The sequence below is a fragment of the Lagenorhynchus albirostris genome, chromosome 20 (genome assembly GCF_949774975.1).
Source record: "Lagenorhynchus albirostris chromosome 20, mLagAlb1.1, whole genome shotgun sequence".
In the NCBI taxonomy this organism is placed as follows: Eukaryota; Metazoa; Chordata; class Mammalia; order Artiodactyla; family Delphinidae; genus Lagenorhynchus; species Lagenorhynchus albirostris.
Window position 1 is genome coordinate 31,797,302 of NC_083114.1, and position 21,665 is coordinate 31,818,966.

Here is a 21,665-nt window from a genome sequence, read left to right on the forward strand (position 1 = left end):
TGAATAATATTCCGTGTGTATATATACCACATTTTGTTTACCCATTCTTACATTGATAGACATTTGTATTGTTTCTAGCTTTTGCATATTGTGAATCATGCTGCAGTGAACATTGATGTACTAGTATCTGTTTGAGTGCCTGCTTTCAGTTTTTCTGGGTACATACCTAGCAGTAGAATTGCAGGATTATATGGTAATTCTGTATTTAACTTTTTGAGGAGCCAGTGTGCTATTTGTCATAGCAGCTGCACATTCTAGATTCACATAGTTATGCACAAGAGTTCCCAATTTCTCTACATCCTTGCCAATACTTGTTATTTTTTGTTTTTTGGATCATAGCCATCCTAATGGGTATAAAGTGGTATCTCCTTATGGTTTTTTTTTTAACATCTTTATTGGGGTATAATTGCTTTACAATGGTGTGTTAGTTTCTGCTTTATCGCCTTATGGTTTTGATTTACACTTCCCTAATGACTAGAGATGTTGAGCATCTTTTCATGTGCTTATTGTCCATTTCTATATCTTCATTGGAGAAGTGTCTACTCAAGTCCTTTGTCCATTTTTAAATGGGGTTTTTGTGTTGAGTTGTAAGAGTTATTCTGCATATTAATCCTTTATCAGATATTTGCTTTACAAATATTTTCTCCCATTCTGTGGGTTCTCTTTTCACTCTCTTGATAGTATTCTTCGATGCACAAGTTTTGAAATTTTGATGCAGTCCAATTTATCGATTTTTTTTCTTTTATTGCTTGTGCTTTTGGGATCCATTGAACATAGCCAAATATGATGTCATGAAGATTTTCCCCAATGTTTTCTTCTAAGATTTTTATAGTTTTTAGCTCCCAGTATTTTTATAAAATTCCCTCCACATAGTGCAGGGTTCCTGACTTGAACTTCGAATTCTGATCTCTCTAAGGGTAAAATTAACAGTCAGTATTACTGTGAGGACATGGTAGAGAATACCAAATTTTATTCTGTTTAAGCTTAGGTGTTTATAGCCTCTTATTGAGAGAAATTATAAGCTGGATGGGATCACAGAGTTCATCTGGTTTAGTACTTTCATTAAAAATAGATGAAGACTGAGATCCACATTTTAAAGGAACTTAAAAATTAGTTTCCTAAAATTTCAGTAAAAATTGTCTTTCTATTTTCTTATGCAATAAAAAAGTTTAACCCACTTTTTAGTTTCTTTAACAGTAATACTGTTAACAATTTTATAACTAATGATGTAACATAGAATGCAAAGAGCTCTGAACTAGGAGTTAGGAGGCTTGCATTTTAATTCTGACTCTGCCATGATTTATGCAATGTTTGAACATAGGGATGGGAAGTGATAAAGGGTGATATTTAAGTGATATCTAACCTCTGTAAGGGGGGACTGACTCTAAGGTTTAATGCCTTATTTCTATCAGGATTACTGAATTTTAGTGGTGTGGGTTGTTGGTGGGGGACAATGTTATCTAAAATTTTCCCATTTAATTACCATTTTATTTTTATTTAGATTTGCAGATGATTATAAAGTCGCTATTCAACAGACTTACTCTTGGATAAATCAGACTGATACTTCAGATAAAAATGGGTTCTTGGTTCTACCAAAAAATAAGAAACGTTTACGACAGAAAGCAGCAGTTCATGTGCTGAATTTTTGGTGCTTAAATCCAGCTGTGGTAAGCTTATCATGCTGTAAATGAGAATACTGTCTTCTTGCTCAATACCAACAATTAGATAAATGTGCTTGACTGTTTTAAAGATGATTTTTATGTATCTAATGTTGTTTCCTTTTAGGCCTTTTCAGATATTAATGGCAAGGTTTGGACGATTGTTTTGACATCTGGGACATTATCACCAATGAAATCCTTTTCATCAGAACTTGGTGTTAAATTTAGTATCCAACTGGAGGCTAATCATGTCATTAATAACTCACAGGTTAGGTTTTTTGTTTTGTTGTTGGTTTTTTGAAGGCTCTTAGTCTTTTTACCTCAGTATAATTTATAAACAAATTAAAAGGTAACTGAAGTACTGGCAAACAAATCCTGATAGGAAAGTCAACATTTCAGTTTTAGAATAAAGGAAAATTTGTCAGCTACTTGGTAGTGTCAACAAAAGGAAATACCAATAAATAGCATTCCTTCAACCCAGTGAGTAAAAATATACACTTTCAAGGCAAAGACCGCATTGCAATTTCCTTATTTAAATAAGTTTTAAGTTTTTTAATGAAAATGAAAACAAAAATTCAACTTTTTTTTTTTACTGTAGTTCCTGATAGTTTAGTTATTTGTGTTTTTCTTTTCCATTAGACTATGGTATATCCTTATTCTAATTTTTACATCCTCATCTTTCCACTGCACCTAGATTAATACCTGGTATTAGTTAGCAAGTATTCAGCACGTTTGAATATCTGAAATGAATTAAAAGTATTCTTATGAGTCCTGTAACTTAAGATTTTAATTTTATTATTTATTTATTTATTCATTTGTTTGTTTGTTTTTATTTTTGTCTGTGTTGGGTCTTCGTTGCTGTCTGTGGGCTTCTCTAGTTGTGGTGAGCGGGGGCTTCTCCATTGAGGTGCACAGGCTTCTCATTGTCATGGCCTCTCTTGTTGTGGAACATGGGCTCTAGGCGCACAAGCTTCAGTAGTTGTGGCTGTGGGCTCTAGAGCACAGGCTCAGTAGTTGTGGCGCACGGGCTTAGTTGCTCTGAGGCATGTGGGATCTTCCCGGGCCGGGGCTCTAACCTGTGTGCCTTGCATTGGCAGGCAGATTCTTAACCACTGCGCCACGAGGGAAGCCCAGATTTTAATTTTTTATAACAATACCATGTAAATGTTACTTTAATTTTCCTAAGAATGTTTGAATTGTCATTTGTCAGTCTGCCTTCTATTTCTTTTTAGGAAGTAATTTAAAGTGGTTAGCTACATGCTTAATACCACCTGTGGGCCTAATATAATTCTAGTTCTTTATAAAGAGCTATAGTTTTCAACTAAGAAGTATTTTTGGAAATTACTGGCATTTAGTAGGTGAGAGCCTTATGCTAAACTCCTATATAACCAAGGATTGTGCTTTCCAAAATCCAGAATGCTCCTGTATAGAAACATTGATATAAGCAGTAGCAAAGGAAAAATATATGTTGCACATTTTCAAGATATTTCCTTAGAGGTTCAAATAAATATGGGAAGTATTAGTAAATTCAGCATATATTTTTTCAAAAGAATGTTATTATAGGTTCTGTGTTCTCAATCTAGCGCACAAAAGCCCGTTTAACCTGTAATGTCACTAAATAATAATTAACAATAATAATAATGCTAGTTCAGCTGGATTCTGTTACATTTCCCCCAACTTTTAAAAAGTTTTTTATTTTAATTGTGGTAAAAAACACATGCCATAAAATTTGCCATCTTAACCATTTTTAAGTGTATAGTTCAGTTTTGTTAAGTATATTCACACTGTTGTATATAACCAATCTCTAGAGCTTTTTCATATAGCAACACTGAAATTCTATTCTTAAACAGCAATTCTCCATTACCCCCTCCTCTCAGCCCCTGGTAACCACCATTACACTTTTTGTTTTTATGAATTTGACTATTCTAAATACCTCATGTAAGTGGAATCACAAGGTTTTTGTGATTAGTTTATTTCGCTTAGCCTGGTGTCTTCAAGGTTCATCCTTGTAACATGAATCAGAATTTCCTTCCTTTTTAAGGCTTAGTAATATTCCAGTTTGTGTGTGTGTGTGTGTGTGTGTGTGTGTATCACATTTTGTTTGGTCATTCATTCCTTGATCACCCCAAATTTTTACTTAATTATAACTTGAAAAATGGAAAAAATAGTATTAATATAGTGAATATCTTTATACCCTTAACCTAGATTCATCAGTTTTTAACATTTTGCATCTGTATATATATGAGACAAAGGAAGAGAAGAGTAATATTGCAAAATGTTGATGATTACATTAATTTTGGTTATGGTATTAGAAAGTAATTTGTAGACATAGTGACACCTTGCCCTTAATTAGTTTAGCATGTTTCTCCTAAGAACAAGTACATAATCTTGCATAACCACAGTATCATGATCATATCCAAGCAATTTAATATTGATACAATAGAATCTATATTTTTCCAGATATTCCCAATGTGTCTTTTGTTATTTTTTGATGATAAATGCATTTCACCATTTATTTAATGTTTAAGCTCTCACACTAGATTTTTACAAGCTGGTGAACACTGACAAATTATTTCTCCCACAGAACTATAACCACATGTTCCGGGACAGTATAAATATATGGTTGAGCTAACGTTAATACTCATCACCATTTTATCTATTACATAATAAAACAAATTGTCAAGTATCCACATATTAAGTTACACAGCTCAAAAGACATAAAACATTAAATGTCTGCTCAATTCATTAGCAGAAACTCACTTTTTTTTTGGCAAGAGAGGTTGGGAATCACACTTCAAACCAAAATAAGTTGGTAAACAACTTCAGATAAGTTTGAAAAAAAATTACAAGAATTTCAGAAATTTTATGATTAAGAATTGTTTTAGCTACAATAACAAAGTATTTCTACCTTTTAAAAACATATTTATAAATTAAAATACATATTCTACATGTTCTTCACAAGACAAAGGCAACATTTTACTAAAAATACTTAATAGCCCCCTCCCATTCTTTTTTCAGGCCCTCCCTGTAAGTTACACCCCAAAGTGCAAACATTAAAATTAACTGTAAGGCTTTTTTGTCTGGAGACATTAAAGGCCTGTGCTTCCGTACAATGTAGATTTTATATAACAGCACAAAATGAGTTTTATAGAAAGACATTAAATAATCACTGTAAGACTTGGTTAATTAAAAAAAAAGAGCAAATCTCATATATACTGGTATGAATGTAGAAGATGTAAACATATCGTGAGCAAATAACCTCATAGGCCCTACTTTCTATGTTGGAAAAGCTGGAAGGAATAAACCACATAAGGTCCAGAGTTTTCATAGTTCCTGGGATTTTAGTTCTATATCATACTAAAAATATACAAGATCTGTGCTGGGTATTTTGGCACCTAGTCTTTCTAAATTTCTTATATATTGATAAGATTCTGGCATGGAAACATTTAAAGACATGACTCAATACTGCATGATTTCAGGAAAGGTAATTTGGTACAAATGATAAGCACATTTTATTTTTTATTTATTTATTTTTTTTGCGGTATGCGGGCCTCTCACTGTTGTGGCCTCTCCCGTTGTGGAGCACAGGCTCCGGACGCGCAGGCTCAGTGGCCATGGCTCACGGGCCCAGCCGCTCCGCGGCATGTGGGATCTTCCCGAACCGGGGCACGAACCCGTGTCCCCTGCATCGGCAGGCGGACTCTCAACCACTGCGCCACCAGGGAAGCCCGATAAGCACATTTTAAATGCTGAACAGAAAGAATCCTTTGCTAAGTGGCTAAGTAGGTTGATCATAGCCCAAACATAGAAGTTGCAATTCTGCCAGGCTTGTGACCTGGTAAAACTGCTTTTCGACACTCCTATGGAAGTTTCATCAGACTTTACCAAGCCAACGTGCTGGCTAACATGTATGACAGATTCTGTCTGTCTAGGTTCCACTTCTAAGCAATGGCATCAGGCACCCCAGTTTTATTGAATGCAACAATTGTTTCTATGACCATTGGAGTCTTTGAAGCGCAGCCACATTTTAGGACGCTACTTCTCCAAATAGAAAAGTTGCTTGCTGTTAAAAGCTCCATGCCGCTTTTGTCTTATGAACTGTACTGCATCTTCATATTTCATTCCACCTTCAATTAATGCTAGGACGACAAGCAATGGACCTCTCCCAAGGCCTGCAACACAATGAAAGGCAGTACAACAACCAGGGTCTTCATGAAACTTAATTTTCACAAGACTTAACCAGTCATCAACCATCTGGTTACATGGTGGTACACCATCATCAAAAGGCCAGTCGAGAACATGGATGCCTTCTTTCTCTACAAGAGTAGTGTCATAAGTTGCTTCACATACTCTTACTATTGTGGTAACCATACTTCTTAAGTTCCTCTATAAATTTGTTTAAGGTTGCATTAGTTGGATTGTGTGTAATGAGAAATCTCACGTTCTTGTAAGTGACTTCCACGGGAGCTGAGCGGTTCATTCGAGCCATGTTAATTTAGTTAAAAAACACTCAATAGGCTTATGAAAGAATTTTAAAAATTGAATACAGAAATGATGCAAATAAACTGAGTCTACTTCAATATACTGCACTTGAAATTCTCAGTGCTTTCGAGTATGAAGTTGGGAGTAATGGGAAATGAAATGAACCTCCTGACAAGAAGCAGCAGTTCTTCAATCCAGTAATACTGAGGTAGTAGAAAAGGAGTTTACTGAGGTTTACCCCATCCAGGTCAGAACTCTTGTAAAAAATGCTCTGTGGATTTCAATTCAACACTTCTGTGTCCAGGTTAGCCACTCTTATGGGGGCTTCTTGGTGGAGTAGTAATGAATTTCTACAGTTCACTTGTCTGCATAGAGGTTGTGCTGTGCCTGGCAGTAGTCTCCACTGCCATTCAGAAACTCCATAAATGTGTGACCAAGAACACCACAGAACTGCCTCTCTCTAGCCTGTTCTCTTGGCATAGGTTTGGTTATCCCAAGAAAGGTCCACTCTTGTAGCTTCACTCTCAGGGCACCGAATGCTCCCAATGTGTCTTTTATACCTGTTTATTTTTCTTATTCTTGATTCAGGATCCAGTCAAGTATTATATATTGCATTTGGTTTTCAAGTCTCTTTAGTTTTTTTTTTTTTCTTATTTTAAACTGAAGTATAGTTGATTTACAGTATTAGTTTCAGGTGTACAACATAGTGATTCAAAGTTTTTATAGATTATTAAAACTCCATTTAAAGTTTATACTCCATTTAAAGTTATAAAATATTGGCTATTATCCCTATGCGGTACAATATATCCTTGTAGCTTATTTATTTTATACATAGTAGTTTGTACCTCTTAATTCGCTACCCCTATCTTGCCCTTCCCCCCACTAGTAACCACTAGTTTGTTCTATTTGGAAATCTTTTCTGTTATATTCATTTGTGTTGTAATTTTTAGATTCCACATGTAAGTGATAACATACAGTATTTGTCTTTCTCTGTCTGACTTATTTCACTTAGCCTAATACCCTCCAGGTCCATCCATGTTGTTGCAAATGGCAAGATTTCGTTCTTTTTTATGGCTGAGTACTCTTCCAGTGTGTGTGTGTGTGTGTGTGTGTGTGTGTGTGTGTGTGTGTATACCACATCTTATTTATCTGTTCATCTGTGATGGACATTTAGGTTGCTTCCATATCTTTAACTATTGGAAATAACACTACTATGAATATTGGGGTACATGTATCTTTTCAAATTAGTGTTTTTGTTTTCTTCAGATATACTCCCAGAATTGGAATTGCTGGATCATGTGGTAGTTCTATTTTTAGTTTTTTGAGGAACCTCCATACAGTTTTCCATAGTGGCTGCACCAGTTCATGCCTCTTTAGTACTTAAAATAGTTTCCTTGCCCTTTTTTTCTGTCTTTCATGACATTTTTAAAGAATTCAAGTCACCAGTTGTCCTTAGGAATATTTTATAATCTGGAATTTTCTGATTGTTTTCTCATGATAAGATTCAAGTTAAAGTGTTTGGTAAGAATACTATATAAGTGATATTGTTGCTTCCCATTGTATCATATCAAGAAACACATACTATCAGTTTGTCTTATTACTAGTTGATCATTTGGTTTAAAGTTGATTAAACTGGTATCCATCAGATGTCATCTTGCAAAATGTACCTCAATCTTGTATATCATTTCCAAATATAAGACTATTACATTTTTCAACAATCTGAAGTGTTTATATTGTCTTTAGAATACTAATAAAATTTGTACTTTCTCTTAGTCAAATTAACTATACTAAGGCTAGACCTATGTGAATGTAGAGGAATTGCACATAACTGTAAAATTTGGTGGGTCTGATTTTCTGACTATAGATCTTTGAGCATCAGGGAATTTGTGAAACAGTAGTTCCTGTCATAATTGAATCTTAGAGACTTAACTATAGCAGATCGTACCAGCCCTCATCTCTTATTTTGGATTCATTTCTGATTTATTCATTTCATTTGTTCCTATCATCTAACAAAATGTTGTTACCTGCTTAATTTTGTAAAGCTGTTGAGGAAATACATAAATATAACCTGTTTTTCTTTCATCCTAAGAGAATTCAGTGGTCTGCCTAAAGTAAAACTTTCATAAATTAAATCTATATATAATTAATTAAAGGTAATAGGAAAAACCCCCAACAATTTAAAAGTAAATTTTCTTTAAACTCATTGCTTGATCTTTTTTTGAGATACACGTAATTAAGGCTCCCAAATTAAATGCTAATTTGCCTGCCTCATTTAAGCATAACTCTAATACTGACATATTTATATTCTAGGTTTGGGTTGGCACCATTGGGTCAGGCCCCAAGGGTCGCAATCTCTGTGCTACCTTCCAGCACACGGAAACATTTGAGTTCCAGGATGAAGTGGGAGCACTTGTGTTATCTGTGTGCCAGACTGTGAGCCAAGGAATTTTGTGTTTCCTGCCATCTTACAAGGTAAAGGAATATTTATTTTTTCTTTTGCCTTTAAAAGATCATGTGGCATAACCACCACAAGCAACAGGGGAATTACAGTTTCCTAAACTTCATATATTATTTTACTTGTTTACTAAGATGCTGCCTGATGGTTCTACCACAGATTTTTATTCTTAGAGGCAGGTTGATATTTTCATGGTTAAAGGAAAAAGCATTATTTTCACTTTGATAAATTATACTATTTGAATGTTTCAGTAATCTGAATAAGACTTTCTTTGTTGCCTATCTTTTTTTTTTGGAGTATAATTGCTTTACAATGTTGTGTTGGTTTCTGCTGTACAGTGAAGAGAATCAGCTATATGTATACATATATCCCCTCCCTCTTTGACCTCCCTCCCACCCACTTCCCCCCATCCCACCCATCTAGGTCATCTCAGAGCATGGAGTTGAGCTCCCTGTGCTATACCGGAGGTTCTCACTAGCTATCTATTAGGTTGGCCCAACCCAATATTTTACACCTGGTAGTGTATTTATGTCAAACCTAGTCTCCCACTTCATCCCACCCTCGCTTTCCCTCCCTGTGTCCACATGTCCATTCTCTACGTCTCTATTCCTGCCCTCGAACTAGGTTCATCTGTACCATTTTCCTAGATTCCACATACATGCATTAATATATGATATTTGTTTTTCTCTTTCTGACTTACTTCACTCTGTATGACAAACTCTAGGTCCATACACATCTCTACAAATGACCCAGTTTCGTTCCTTTTTATGGCTGAGTAATATTCCATTATATATATGTACCACATCTTCTTTATCCATTCATTTTTCAATGGAAATTTAAGTTGTTTCCATGTCCTGGCTATTGTAAATAGTGCTGCAGTGAACATTGGGGTACATGTGACTTTTTGAATTATGGTTTTCTCAGAGTATATGCCCAGCTGTGGGATTACTGGGTCATATGGTACTTCTATTTTTAGTTTTTAAAGGAAACTTCATACTGTTCTCCATAGTGGCTGTATCAGTACATTCCCACCAACAGTGCAAGAGGGTTCCCTTTTCTCCACACCGTCTCCAGCATTTACTGTTTGTAAATTTTTTTTTTTTTGTAGATTTTTTGATGATGGGCATTCTGACCTGTGTGAGGTGATACCTCACTGTAGTTTTGATTTGCATTTCTCTACTAATTAGTGATGTTGAGCATCTTTTCATGTGCCTCTTGGCCATCTGTATGTCTTCTTTGGAGAAATGTCTATTTAGGTCATCCTTGCATTTTTTTTTTTTTTGCAGTATGCAGGCCTCTCACTGTTGCGGCCTCTCCCGTTGTGGAGCACAGGCTCCAGACGCGCAGGCTCAGCGGCCATGGCTCATGGGCCCAGCCGCTCCGCGGCAAGTGGGACCTTCCTGGACCGGGGCATGAACCTGTGTCCCCTGCATTGGCAGGCGGACTCTCAACCACTGCGCCACCAGGGAAGCCCATTGTCCTTCCATTTTTTGATTGGGTTGTTTGTTTTTTGATATTGAGCTGCATGAGCTATTTGTATATTTTGGAGATTAATCCTTTGTCCGTTGCTTTGTTTGCAAATATTTTCTCCCATTCTGAGGGTTGTCTTTCCGTGTTGTTTATGGTTTCCTTTGCTGTGCAAAAGCTTTGAAGTTTAATTAGGTCCCATTTGCTTACTTTTGTTTTTATTTTCATTACTCTGGGAGGTGGATTTAAAAAGATCTTGCTATGATTTATGTCATAGAGTATTCTTCCTACGTTTTCCCCTAAGAGTTTTGTAGTGACCGGTCTTACATTTAGGTCTTTAATCCATTTTGAGTTTATTTTTGTGTATGGTGCTAGGCAGTGTTCTAATTTCATTCTTTTACCTGTAGCTGTCCTGTTTTCCCAGCACCACTTACTGAAGAGGCTGTCTTTTCTGCATTGTATGTCCTTGCCTCCTTTGTCATAGATTAGGTTACCATAGGTGCTTGCATTTATCTCTGAGCTTTCTATCCTGTACCATTGATCTATATTTCTGTTTCTGTGCCAATACCGTACTGTATTGATTACTGTAGCTTTGTAGTATAGTCTGAAGACAGGAAGCCTAATTCCTCCATCTCCGTTTTTCTCTCTCAAGATTGCTTTGGCTATTCGGGATCTTTTGTGTTTCCATACAAATTGTAAAATTTTTTGTTCTAATTCTGTAAAAAATGTTTTGGGTCGTATAGTCATTTGCACAGTATTGATTCTTCCAATCCAAGAACATGGTATACCTCTCCATCTGTTTGTGTCATCTTTGATTTCTTTCATCAGTGTTTTATAGTTTTCTGAGTACAGGTCTTTTGCCTCCTTAGGTAGGTTTATTCCTAGGTATTTTATTCTTTTTGTTGCAATCTTAAATAGGATTGTTTCCTTAATTTCTCTTTCTGCTCTTTCGTTGTTAGTCTATAGGAATACAAAAGATTTCTGTGCATTAACTTGGTATCCCTCAACTTTACTAAATTCATTGATTAGCTCTAGTAGTTTTCTGGTGGTATCTTTAGGGTTTTCTATGTATAGTATCATATCATCTGCAAACAGTGACAGTTTTACTTCTTTTCCAATCTGGATTCCTTTTATTTCCTTTTCTTCTCTGATTACCATGGCTAGGACTTCCAAAACTATGCTGAATAATAGTGGTGAGAGTAGACATCTTTGTCTTGTTCCTGATCTTAGAGGAAATGCTTTCAATTTTTCACCATTGAGAATGATGTTTACTGAGTTTGTTGTATATGGCCTTTATTATGTTGAGGTAGGTTCCCTCTTAGCCCACTTTCTGGAGAGTTTTTATCATAAATGGGTGTTGAATTTTCTCAAAAGCTTTTTCTGCATCTATTGAGATGATCATATGGTTTTTATTCTTTAATTTGTTACTATGGTGTATCACGTCGATTGATTTGCATATATTGAAAATCCTTACATCCCTGGGATAAATCCCATTTGATCATGGTGTATGATCCTTTTAATGTGTTGTTGGATTCGGTTTGCTAGTATTTTGTTGAGGATTTTTGCGTCTATGTTCATCAGTGATATTGGTCTGTAATTTTCTTTTTTTGTGATATTTTTGTCTGGTTTAGTATCAGGGTGATGGTGGCCTCGTAGAACGAGTTTGAGAGTATTCCTCCCGCTGAAATTTTTTAGAAGAGTTTGAGAAGGATAGGTGTTAGGTCTTCTCTAAATGTTTGGTAGAATTCACCTGTGAAGCCATCTGGTCCTGGACTTTTGTTTGTTGGAAGATTTTTAATTACAATTTCAATTTCATTACTTGTGATTTGTCTGTTTATATTTTCTAATTCTTCCTGGTGCAGTCTTGGAAAGTTGTAACTTTCCAAGAATTTGTCCATTTCTTCCAGGTTGTCCATTATATTGTCATATAGTTGCTTGTAATAGTCTCTTATAATCCTTTGTATTTCTGCAGTGTCAGTTGTAATTTCTCCTTTTTCATTTCTGATTGTATTGATTTGAGTCCTCTCCCTTTTCTCTTGATGAGTCTTGCTAAAGGTTTATCAATTTTGTTTAATTTCTCAAAGAGCCGACTTTTAGTTTTATGTAATTCCTGTTTGATTTCTTCAGTGATCTCTTGATTATTTAGCAGTGCACTGTTTAGTCTCCATGTAGTTATGGGGTTTTTTTTCCTGTGGTTGATTTCTAATCTCAGTGTCGTGGTCAGAAAAGATGCTTGATACAATTTCAGTTTTCTTAAATTTTCCAAGGCTTGATCTGTCCAACATGTGATCTATCCTAGAGAATGTTCCGTGTGCTCTTGAGAAGAAAGTGTATTCTGCCACTTTCAGGTCGAATATCCTATCAATATCAATTAAGTCTATCTGGTCTGTTGTGTCATTTAAAGCTTGTGTTTCCTTATTTATTTTCTGTCTGGATGATCTGTCCGTTGGTGTAAGTGGGGTGTTAAAGTCCGCTACTATTACTGTGTTACTGTCAATTTCCCCTTTTATGGCTGTTAGCATTTGCCTTATGTATTGAGGTGCTCCTATGTTGGGTGCATAAATATTTATAATTGTTATACCTTCTTCTTGGTTTGATCCCTTAATCATTATGTAGTGCCCTTCCTTATCTTTTGTAAGTCTTTATTTTAAAGTCTATTTTATCTAATTTGCAGTATTGCAAACTATCTGCAGTATTGCTACTTCAGCTTTCTTTTAATTTACAGTTGCATGGAATATCTTTTTCCATCCCGTCACATTCAGTCGGTATGTATCCCTGGGTCTGAAGTGGGTCTCTTGTAAGACAGCATATATATGAGTCTTGTTTCTGTATCCATTCAGCCAGTTTGTGTCTTTTGGTTGGACATTTAATCCATTTACATTCAAGGTAATTATCGATATGTATGTTCCTATTACCATTTTCTTAATTGTTTTGGGTTTCTTTTTGTGGGTCTTTTCCTTCTCTTGTGTTTCCCACCTAGAGAAGTTCCTTTAGCATTTGCTGTAAAGCTGGTTTGGGGGTGCCGAATTCTCTCAGCTTTTGTTTGTTTGTGAAGGTTTTGATTTCTTCATTGAATCTGAATGAGATCCTTGCTGGGTAGAGTAATCTTGGTTGCAGGTGTTTCCCTTTCATCACTTTAAATATGTCCTACTACTCCCTTCTGGCCTGCAGAGTTTCTGCTGAAAAATCAGCTGATAACCTTATAGGGATTCCCTTGTATGTTATTTGTTGCTTTTTCCTTACTGCTTTTAATATTTTTTCTTTGAATTTAATTTTTGTTAGTTTGATTATTATGTTTCTTGGTGTGTTTTCTACTTGGGTTTATCCTGCCTGGGATTCTCTGTGCTTCCTGGACTTGGGTGGCTATTTTCTTTCCCATGTTAGGGAAGTTTTCGACCATAATCTCTTCAAATATTTTCTTGGACCCTTTGTCTTTCTCTTCTTCTTCTGGGACCCCTAGGATTCGAATGTTGGTGTGTTTAATGTTGTCCTAGAGTTCTCTGAGACCATCCTCATTTCTTTTCATTCTTTTTTCTTTTTTCTGCTCCTCGGCAGTTATTTCCACCGTTCCGTCTTCCAGCTCACTTATTCATTCTTCAGCCTCAGTTATTCTGCTATTGATTCCTTCTAGGGTATTTTTCATTTCATTTATTGTGTTGTTCATCATTGTTTGTTCTTTAGTTCTTCTCGGACCTTGTTAAACATTTCTTGTATTTTCTCGATCCATGCCTCCATTCTATTTCCAAGATACTGGATCATTTTTACTATCATTACTCTGAATTCTTTTTCAGGTAGGTTGCCTATTTCCTCTTAATTTATTTGGTCTCGTAGGTTTTTATCTTGCTCCTTCATCTGTTAACATATTGTTTTGTCATCTCATTTTTCTTGATGGGTGGGGCTGTGTTCCTGTCTTACTGGTTGGTCTGAGTCATCCAGCCCTGGAGTTTGCAGTTAGTTCGGTAGAGCTGGGTCTTGGAGCCAAGATGAGGACCTCTGGGAGACCTCACTCTGATTAATATTCCCTGGGGTCTGAGGTTCCCTGTTAGTCCAGCTGTTTGGACTCGAAGCTCCCATCACAGGAGCTCAGGCCTGACTCCCAGCCTGGAACCAAGATTCTGCAAGTTGCACAGCACAGAAAAAAAAAAAAAGGAGCTGAACAATAAGAAAGAATAAAAAATAAAATAAAATTGGAAAAGTTAAAAATGTACTAGAAAAAATTAAGATATAAATGAAACAACAATAACTAGCCAAAACAGAACCACAACAGGAAAAACAAAAGGGGTGGCCAGAAAATGCTTTGGCTGTTGGGAAGCGGAGTTTAGGCGGAGGTGGGGCCTAGGCTCAGGACCAGTGTGGCTAGAAAAGGTCCTGGGGGTTGGTGGCGGGACTTGGACTCAGCACAGCTGGAGGGGGCCTCAGAGGGTGGAGGTTCAGGCCCAGGACCCCAGCAGGCTCCTTGGGGTCCGAGTGGGTAGGGGCCCCATTCCCTTCCAGTCCTCTGATCTCTCAAAGGTCTCTCACCATCCCTGCTGATCTCCTCACTGTGAGTGGGCCCTTCCTAGCGTGGGAACCTTTCCCCTGCCCCAGCCACCCCTCAGGGGCACTGGTCTGGTCTCGCCTGCACTTCACCCCCTCCCTCCCCCCTGTGTCGTACCTGGTTGCGTGGGGGTTCCTCCCATCCCCTTAGGTTTCTGAGGTCCCCCACCAGTGCCTGGTAGGTGCCCTAGTTATGAGGAGATGTAAACTCTGCATCCTCCTACTCTGCCATCTTGACTCCGCCTCCTGTTGGCCGTCTTTTTACTTCATGTATTTGAGTAGAAAAAAATTTTTTTTCTTGTTTTTAGAGTTGCTGTGAGTTTTAATAATATTTTCTTATGTTAAATTGAGTTATATCTTGTATTTTAGTCCTCCTAATACTCAAAGCATTAAAAACACATGTAATTCCTGAGAGTAAAATCATACGTTATGAAAATCTAAGCTAAATTTCAATGTAGAGAAGTGGCATTCCCTTTTCTTTTTTCATAGGAAGTTATTATATATGTAAGACATTAGCGTAAGTAATATATTTGAATGGGAATATTGATACTTTTGGCTCTTCTTCTGTCTACATACTGCTATGGTCTGATGTTTCTCCCCATATGTTTCTCCCCATATGTTAAAATCCTAACCCCCAAAGATGATGACATTAGGAAGTGGGGCCTTTGGGAGATGCTTATGTCATGAGGATAGAGTCCTCATGAATGGGATTAATGACTTACAAAAGAGGCTCCAGAGAGATTCCTTGTCCTTTCCACCATGTGAGGACACAGTGAGAAGGTGCCCACTGTGAACCAGGAAGAGGGCCCTCACCAAACATGACCATGCCGGTGCCTTGATCTTGTACTTTCCAGAACTGTAAATGATAAATTTCTGTTGTTTATAAGCTACCCAGTTCCTGGCACTTTGTTGTAGCAGCTGGAATGGGACTAAGACGCATAGTTTGTTCGCCAAATATGCAGTAAATTAGTTCTTCTGTAGATAAATTGAAGGAATTACTTTCAGAAGAAATTTAGTCGTATAGGTTTTTTTTTTAATAAGAATGTCTAAAAATGGACATATACATATTCAAAATTCTTAATACAAAGCAATATTTATTCCAGAGTGTAAACACCTACACCAAAAGTTATGTTAAGGAAAACTAATAATTAAGACTGGAATTAAAGAAAAGCAAGGTCTCAGCACATTAAGAGAACGTTTTAAATTGACACCACAATGTAAATCAACTATATTTCAATAGAATAAAATTTTAAAGAAAGAAACCCTTTTTATAGTTTCCAATCACAATCACAAAAAGTGAGCCAGGAATTGCCCAGTTGAGTAAATGAACAATTTCATTTTCTGTTAGGCTTCAACAAAGTTTTTAATTACTAATTCAATCTTCTCACTAGCTTTAAAATTCTTCAGATTGTCTACTTCTCCATGATTTGGTTTTTGTAGATCATGTTTCTAGGAATTCATCCATTTTGTCTAGGTTATCCAGTTTCTTTCCTTCTGCTAGTTTTAGGTTGTTTGCTCTTCTTTTTCTAGTTTCTTAAGGTGTAATATTAGGTTATTGATTTAAAATGTTTTTCAAGTGTGTGATTACAGATATAAATTTCCCTCTTAGCACTGCTTTCTTTGCATCCTATAAATTTTGGTATGTTTTGTTTTCATTTTCATATTTGTCAAGGTATTTTCTGATTTCTCTTGTGATTTCTTCTTTGACCTATTGGTTGCTTAAAAAGTGTGCTTGATTTCCTTACATTTGAATTTTCTAGTTTTCTTTCTGTTATTTATTACTTGTTTTATTCCATTGTGATCAGAAAAGGCATTTTGTATGATTACAGTCTTTTATTGAGACTTGATTTGTGGACTAGCATGTGGTCTCTCCTGGAAAATGTTCCATGTGCATTTGGGGAAAATGTGTATTCTCCTGTTGTTTGGTGGTGGTCTATATATGTCTGTTAGGTCCAGTTGCTTTACAGTGTTGTTCAAGTTCTCTATTTCCTTATCTATCTCTGTCCAGTTTATATGCATTATTAGAAATGGGGTATTGAAATCTCCAACTGTTATTGTAGAATTATCAGTTTCTCTCTTCAACTCTGTCATTGTGTGCTTCATATGTCTTGGGTGCTCTAGTTTTGGTTTTGTTTACAATTGTTACATGTTCTTCTGAATTGGCCCGTTTTATCAATATGTAGTATCCTTTGTCCATTGTAACAATTTCTGGTGTATTTGTCTCATATTAATAATGGCATCCTACCTTTCTTTTGGTAATCATTTGCATGGAATCCCTTTTTCCGTCCTTTTACTTTTGACCTTCACATCTTTAGATCTAAAGTGAATCTCTGTCTCTTTTTTAAATTGAACTATAATTGATTTACAGTATTGCATTAGTTTCAGGTATACAACACAGTGACTTGGGTTATTACAAGATGTTGGGTATAATTCCCAGTGCTAAACAGTAAATCCTTGTTGCTTATCTATTTTATATATAGTAGTTTGAACCTGTTAATAAAGTGAATCTCTTGTAGTCAACATATAGTTGGACCATATATATTTTTAATCCATTCTGCCAATGTCTGCTTTTTGATTGGAGAATTTAATTCACTTATTTTTAAAGTAATAAATGTAAGAAAAGACTTCAGCCATTTTATTATTTGTTTTCTGTATGTTTTACAGCTATTATGTACCTCACATTTCCTCCATCATTACCTTTTTTGTTTGGTTGATTTTTTTGTAGTTACACATTTTGATTCTTTTCTCATATTCTTTCGTGTATATTTCATAGGTTTTTTTTTTTTTGTGGCTAACATGGGGATTGCCTATAACATCCTAAAGTTATAACAGTCTGATTTTTTAAAAATTTATGTTATTGAAGTATAGTTGATTTACAGTGTTGTGTTAATTTCTGCTGTATAGCAAAGTGATTCAGGTGTGTGTGTGTGTGTATGTATATTTTTTCATATTCTTTTTCATTATGGTTTATCACAGTGCTATGCAGTAGGACCTTGTTTATCCATTCTGTATATAATAGTTTGCATCTGCTCATCCCAAACTCCTGATCCATCCCTCCCCCCACCACACTTGGCAACCACAAGTCTGTTCTCTATGTCTGTGAGTCTGTTTCTGTTTCGTAGATAAGTTCATTTGTGTCATATTTTAGATTTCATATATAAGTGATATCCTATGGTATTTGTCTTTCTCATTCTGATTTACTTCACTTAGTATGATAATCTCTGGGTCCATCCATGTTGCTGCAAATGGCATTATTTCATTCTTTTTTATGGCCGAGTAGTATTCCATTGTATATATGTACCACATCTTTATCCATTCGTCTGTCAATGGGCATTTAGGTTGTTTCTGTGTCTTGGCTATTGAGAATAGTTCTGCTATGAACATAGGGGTGCAGGTATCTTTTTGAATTATAGTTTTGTCTGGATATATGCCCAGGAGCAGGATTGCTGGATCAAATGGCAACTCTAGTTTTAGTTCTCTGAGGAACCTCTGTACTGTTTTCCATTGTGGCTGCACCAACTTACATTCCCACCAACAGTGTAGGAGGGTTCCCTTTTCTCCACACCCTCTTCAGCATTTGTTGTTTGTAGCTTTTTTAATAATGGCCATTCTGACTGGTGTGAGGTGGTACCTCATTGTAGTTTTTTTTTTTTTTTTTGCGGTATGTGGGCCTCTCACTGTTGCGGCCTCTCCTGTTGCAGAGCACAGGCTCCGGATGCGCAGGCTCAGCGGCTATGGCTCACGAGCCTAGCTGCTCCGCGGCACGTGGGATCTTCCCAGACCGGGGCACGAACCCTTGTCCCCTGCATTGGCATGTGGACTCTCAACCACTGCGCCACCAGGGAAGCCCCTCATGGTAGTTTTGATTTGCATTTCTCTAATAATTAGTGATGCTGAGCATCTTTTCATGTTCCTATAGCAGTCTGATTTGAATTGATACCAACTTAACTTCATTTGTGTACAAATACTCCACTTGTAGACAGCTCCATCCCCCCATTATGTTACTGATGTTACAAATTATTTCTTTATACATATGTTCTTGATAACTCAGGATTGTAATAATTTTTATGCATTTGCCTTTTAAATCCTGTAAAAATTAAAAATAGAGTCCTAAACCAAAATTACAATAATAGTGGCTTTGTATTTGCCCATATATTTACCTTTACCTTTATTATACCATTATATGGTCTTAAGTTGCTGTCTTGAATCCTTTCATTTCATAATGAAGGACTCCCTTTAGCATTTCTTGTAGGGAAAGTCTAGTGTAATGAACTCTCTCAGCTTTTGTTTATCTGGATATGTCATAATTTCTTTCTCATATTTGAAGGACAGTTTTGTCATATGTAGAATTCTCAGTTGATAGTTTTTTCTTCAGCATTTTAAATATGTCATCCCACTGCTTCCTGGCCTCCAAGGTTTCTGATGAGAAGCGAGCTTATGATCTTATTGAGGATCCTTGTATGTGATGAGTTGTTTCTCTCTTGCTTGCTTTTATAGCTTTTAATGCTTATTAGAAAAAAGAGAGAAATATCTTAAAATTATAGTCTAAGTTTGCACATTATAAAAAAAGAGGAAAATAAACACAAAGAGAGAAGGAAATAAGTAAGAACAAAACAATAAAATAGAAAACTGATAAATAATAGAAACAAATAAATGGAACTAAGAGCTATAGTCATTATTAAAGTATACTAATAAAATGAAAAACTTAACCAGACCGGGCTTCCCTGGTGGTGCAGTGGTTGAGAGTCTGCCTGCCGATGCAGGGGACACGGGTTCGTGCCCCGGTCCGGGAAGATCCCACATGCCGCGGAGCGGCTGGGCCTGTGAGCCATGGCCACTGAGCCTGCACGTCCGGAGTCTGTGCTCCGCAATGGGAGAAGCTACAACAGTGAGAGGCCCGCATACCGCAAAAAAAAAAAAAAAAAAAAAAAAAAACTTAACCAGACCAATTAAGAATAAATAAATAAATAAATAGAATAGAATAAATGTTACCAATATTAGGAATTAAGAGGGAACATGGTTACAGATTCTGTTGAGTTAAAAAGATAATAGAGAAATAATTTCAAAAACTTTATGCCAGGGACGAAGTGAGAGAGTGGCATGGACATATATACACTACCAAATGTAAAATAGATAGCTAGTGGGAAGCAACCACATAGCACAGGGAGATCAGCTCAGTGCTTTGTGACCATCTAGAGGGGTGGGATAGGGAGGCTGGGAGGGAGATGCCGGAGGGAGGAGATATGGGGATATACTTATATGTATGGCTGATTCACTGTTGTAAAGCAGAAACTAACACACCATTGTAAAGCAATTATACTCCAATAAAGATGTTTAAAAAAAAAACTTTATGCCAAGCAGTTAAACACCTTACCTGAAATAGACAAATTCCTTGAAAGACACGGATTATGAAAATTGACTCAACAAGAACCAGGTAATTCAAATAAAATATCTGTTGAAAAAATTAAAGTAGTAATTCAAATTTTTCAACAAGGAAAAGTGTAGGCTCAGATGTCTTCATTGCTGAATTCTATCAAGAATACACACATTTGGGGGACTTCCCTGGTGGTGCAGTGGATAAGACTCCACGCTCCCAATGCAGGGGGCCCAGGTTCAATCCCTGGTTAGGAAACTAGATCCTACATGTATGCCGCAACTAAGAGTTCATATGCCACAACTAAGGACCCCACAAGCTGCAGCTAAGGAGCCCACCTGCCACAACTAAGGAGCCCACCTGCTGCAGTTAAGACCCGGTGCAACCAAATAAATAAATATTTTTTAAAAAGTACACAAACTCAAGAAATAGAGGAAGAAGGAGCACTTCCCAACTCATCAGGCAAGCATAACTCTGATATCAGAGCCAAACAAGGACATTACAAAAAACAAAATTGTAGACCAACACAGTCCTAAAAGTCTTTAATAAAAAATTGGTAAATTTAATCCATTAATATAAAAAGGATCATACATAGTGACTAAGTGGGATTCATTCTGGGAAGCCAATAATTGTTCAGTCTTTAAAAATCAAGCATTATAATTTACCAGAACAGGATAAATTAGAAAAAATACATGTTTATCTAAATTTTTCAGGTAAAGCATTTTACAAATTCATTGCCAATTTATGATGTAAACTTTTAGTAAACAAAGAACAACCTGATAAAGGGGAATCTATGAAAAACTTACAGCTAACATCCTGCTTAATGTTGTAAGAGTGAATGCTTTTTTGCCTAACTAGGCACAGATATCAATTCTCACTGCTTGCATTCAACATTGTATTCAGTGCAGTAAGGCAAGAAAAGGAAATAAAAGATATAAGGATTTGAAAGGAAGTAAAATTGTTTTTGGTCAGACTTCGTGATTGTGTACTTAGAAAATCCTAACGAATCTACCAAAAAGCTATTAGAATTAATAACTAAACGTAGCAACCTCTCAGTCTAGAGCAGGTCAATATACATAAACAGATTGTATGTCTATACTAGTAATGAACTATTGGAAAATAAAATTTAAAACAGTACCACTTAAAAAGCATGAAATTATGTGCATGACATGTATGACCTGAACACTAAAAAGTATAAACATTGCTGAGAGAAATTAAAGCCTATATAAAAAATCTATGTAAATGTGGAGACATACCACGTTAATGAGTTGGAAGTCTCAGTATTGCTAAGGTGTCTGTTTTCCTGAAATTTATCTATACACTCAAGCCAATCTTAGTATAAAAATAGAAATTTCAGTAGCCTTTTTCTTTAGAAATTGATATGATTCTATAATGCACACAAAAATGCAATTACTTTGATTTTTTTAACTTAGAAAAATAAATAAACAGAAAGCTAGAAGTTGTAAAATACTTGGTTTCAAGATTTACTGTAAAGCTACAAAATTCAAGACAGTTGGGTATGGGTATAAGAATAGACAATACAGTTGACCCTTGAACAATGTGGGGGTTGGGGCACCAACTTTCTGAGCAGTTAGAAATTTGCTATCACTTTACAATTGGCCCTTCATGTCTGTGGTCCTGTATCCTCAGATTCAACCAACCACTGATTGTGTAGTACTGTAGTATGTATTTA

General features: G+C 36.1%; 1 protein-coding gene and 1 pseudogene across 1 annotated transcript in view; one reads left to right on the plus strand and one right to left on the minus strand.

Moving 5' to 3' along the window:
- BRIP1 (BRCA1 interacting helicase 1) overlaps positions 1 to 21,665 on the plus strand; it is a 204,216-nt gene that overhangs the window by 96,006 nt on the left and 86,545 nt on the right. The window contains exons 11-13 of the mRNA XM_060135882.1: positions 1,502 to 1,667; positions 1,786 to 1,926; positions 8,451 to 8,612. Coding sequence (XP_059991865.1) covers positions 1,502 to 1,667; positions 1,786 to 1,926; positions 8,451 to 8,612 — 469 coding nt within the window. The remainder of the gene's footprint in view (positions 1 to 1,501; positions 1,668 to 1,785; positions 1,927 to 8,450; positions 8,613 to 21,665) is intronic.
- Positions 5,652 to 6,147, minus strand: LOC132511239 (protein tyrosine phosphatase type IVA 1-like; annotated as a pseudogene).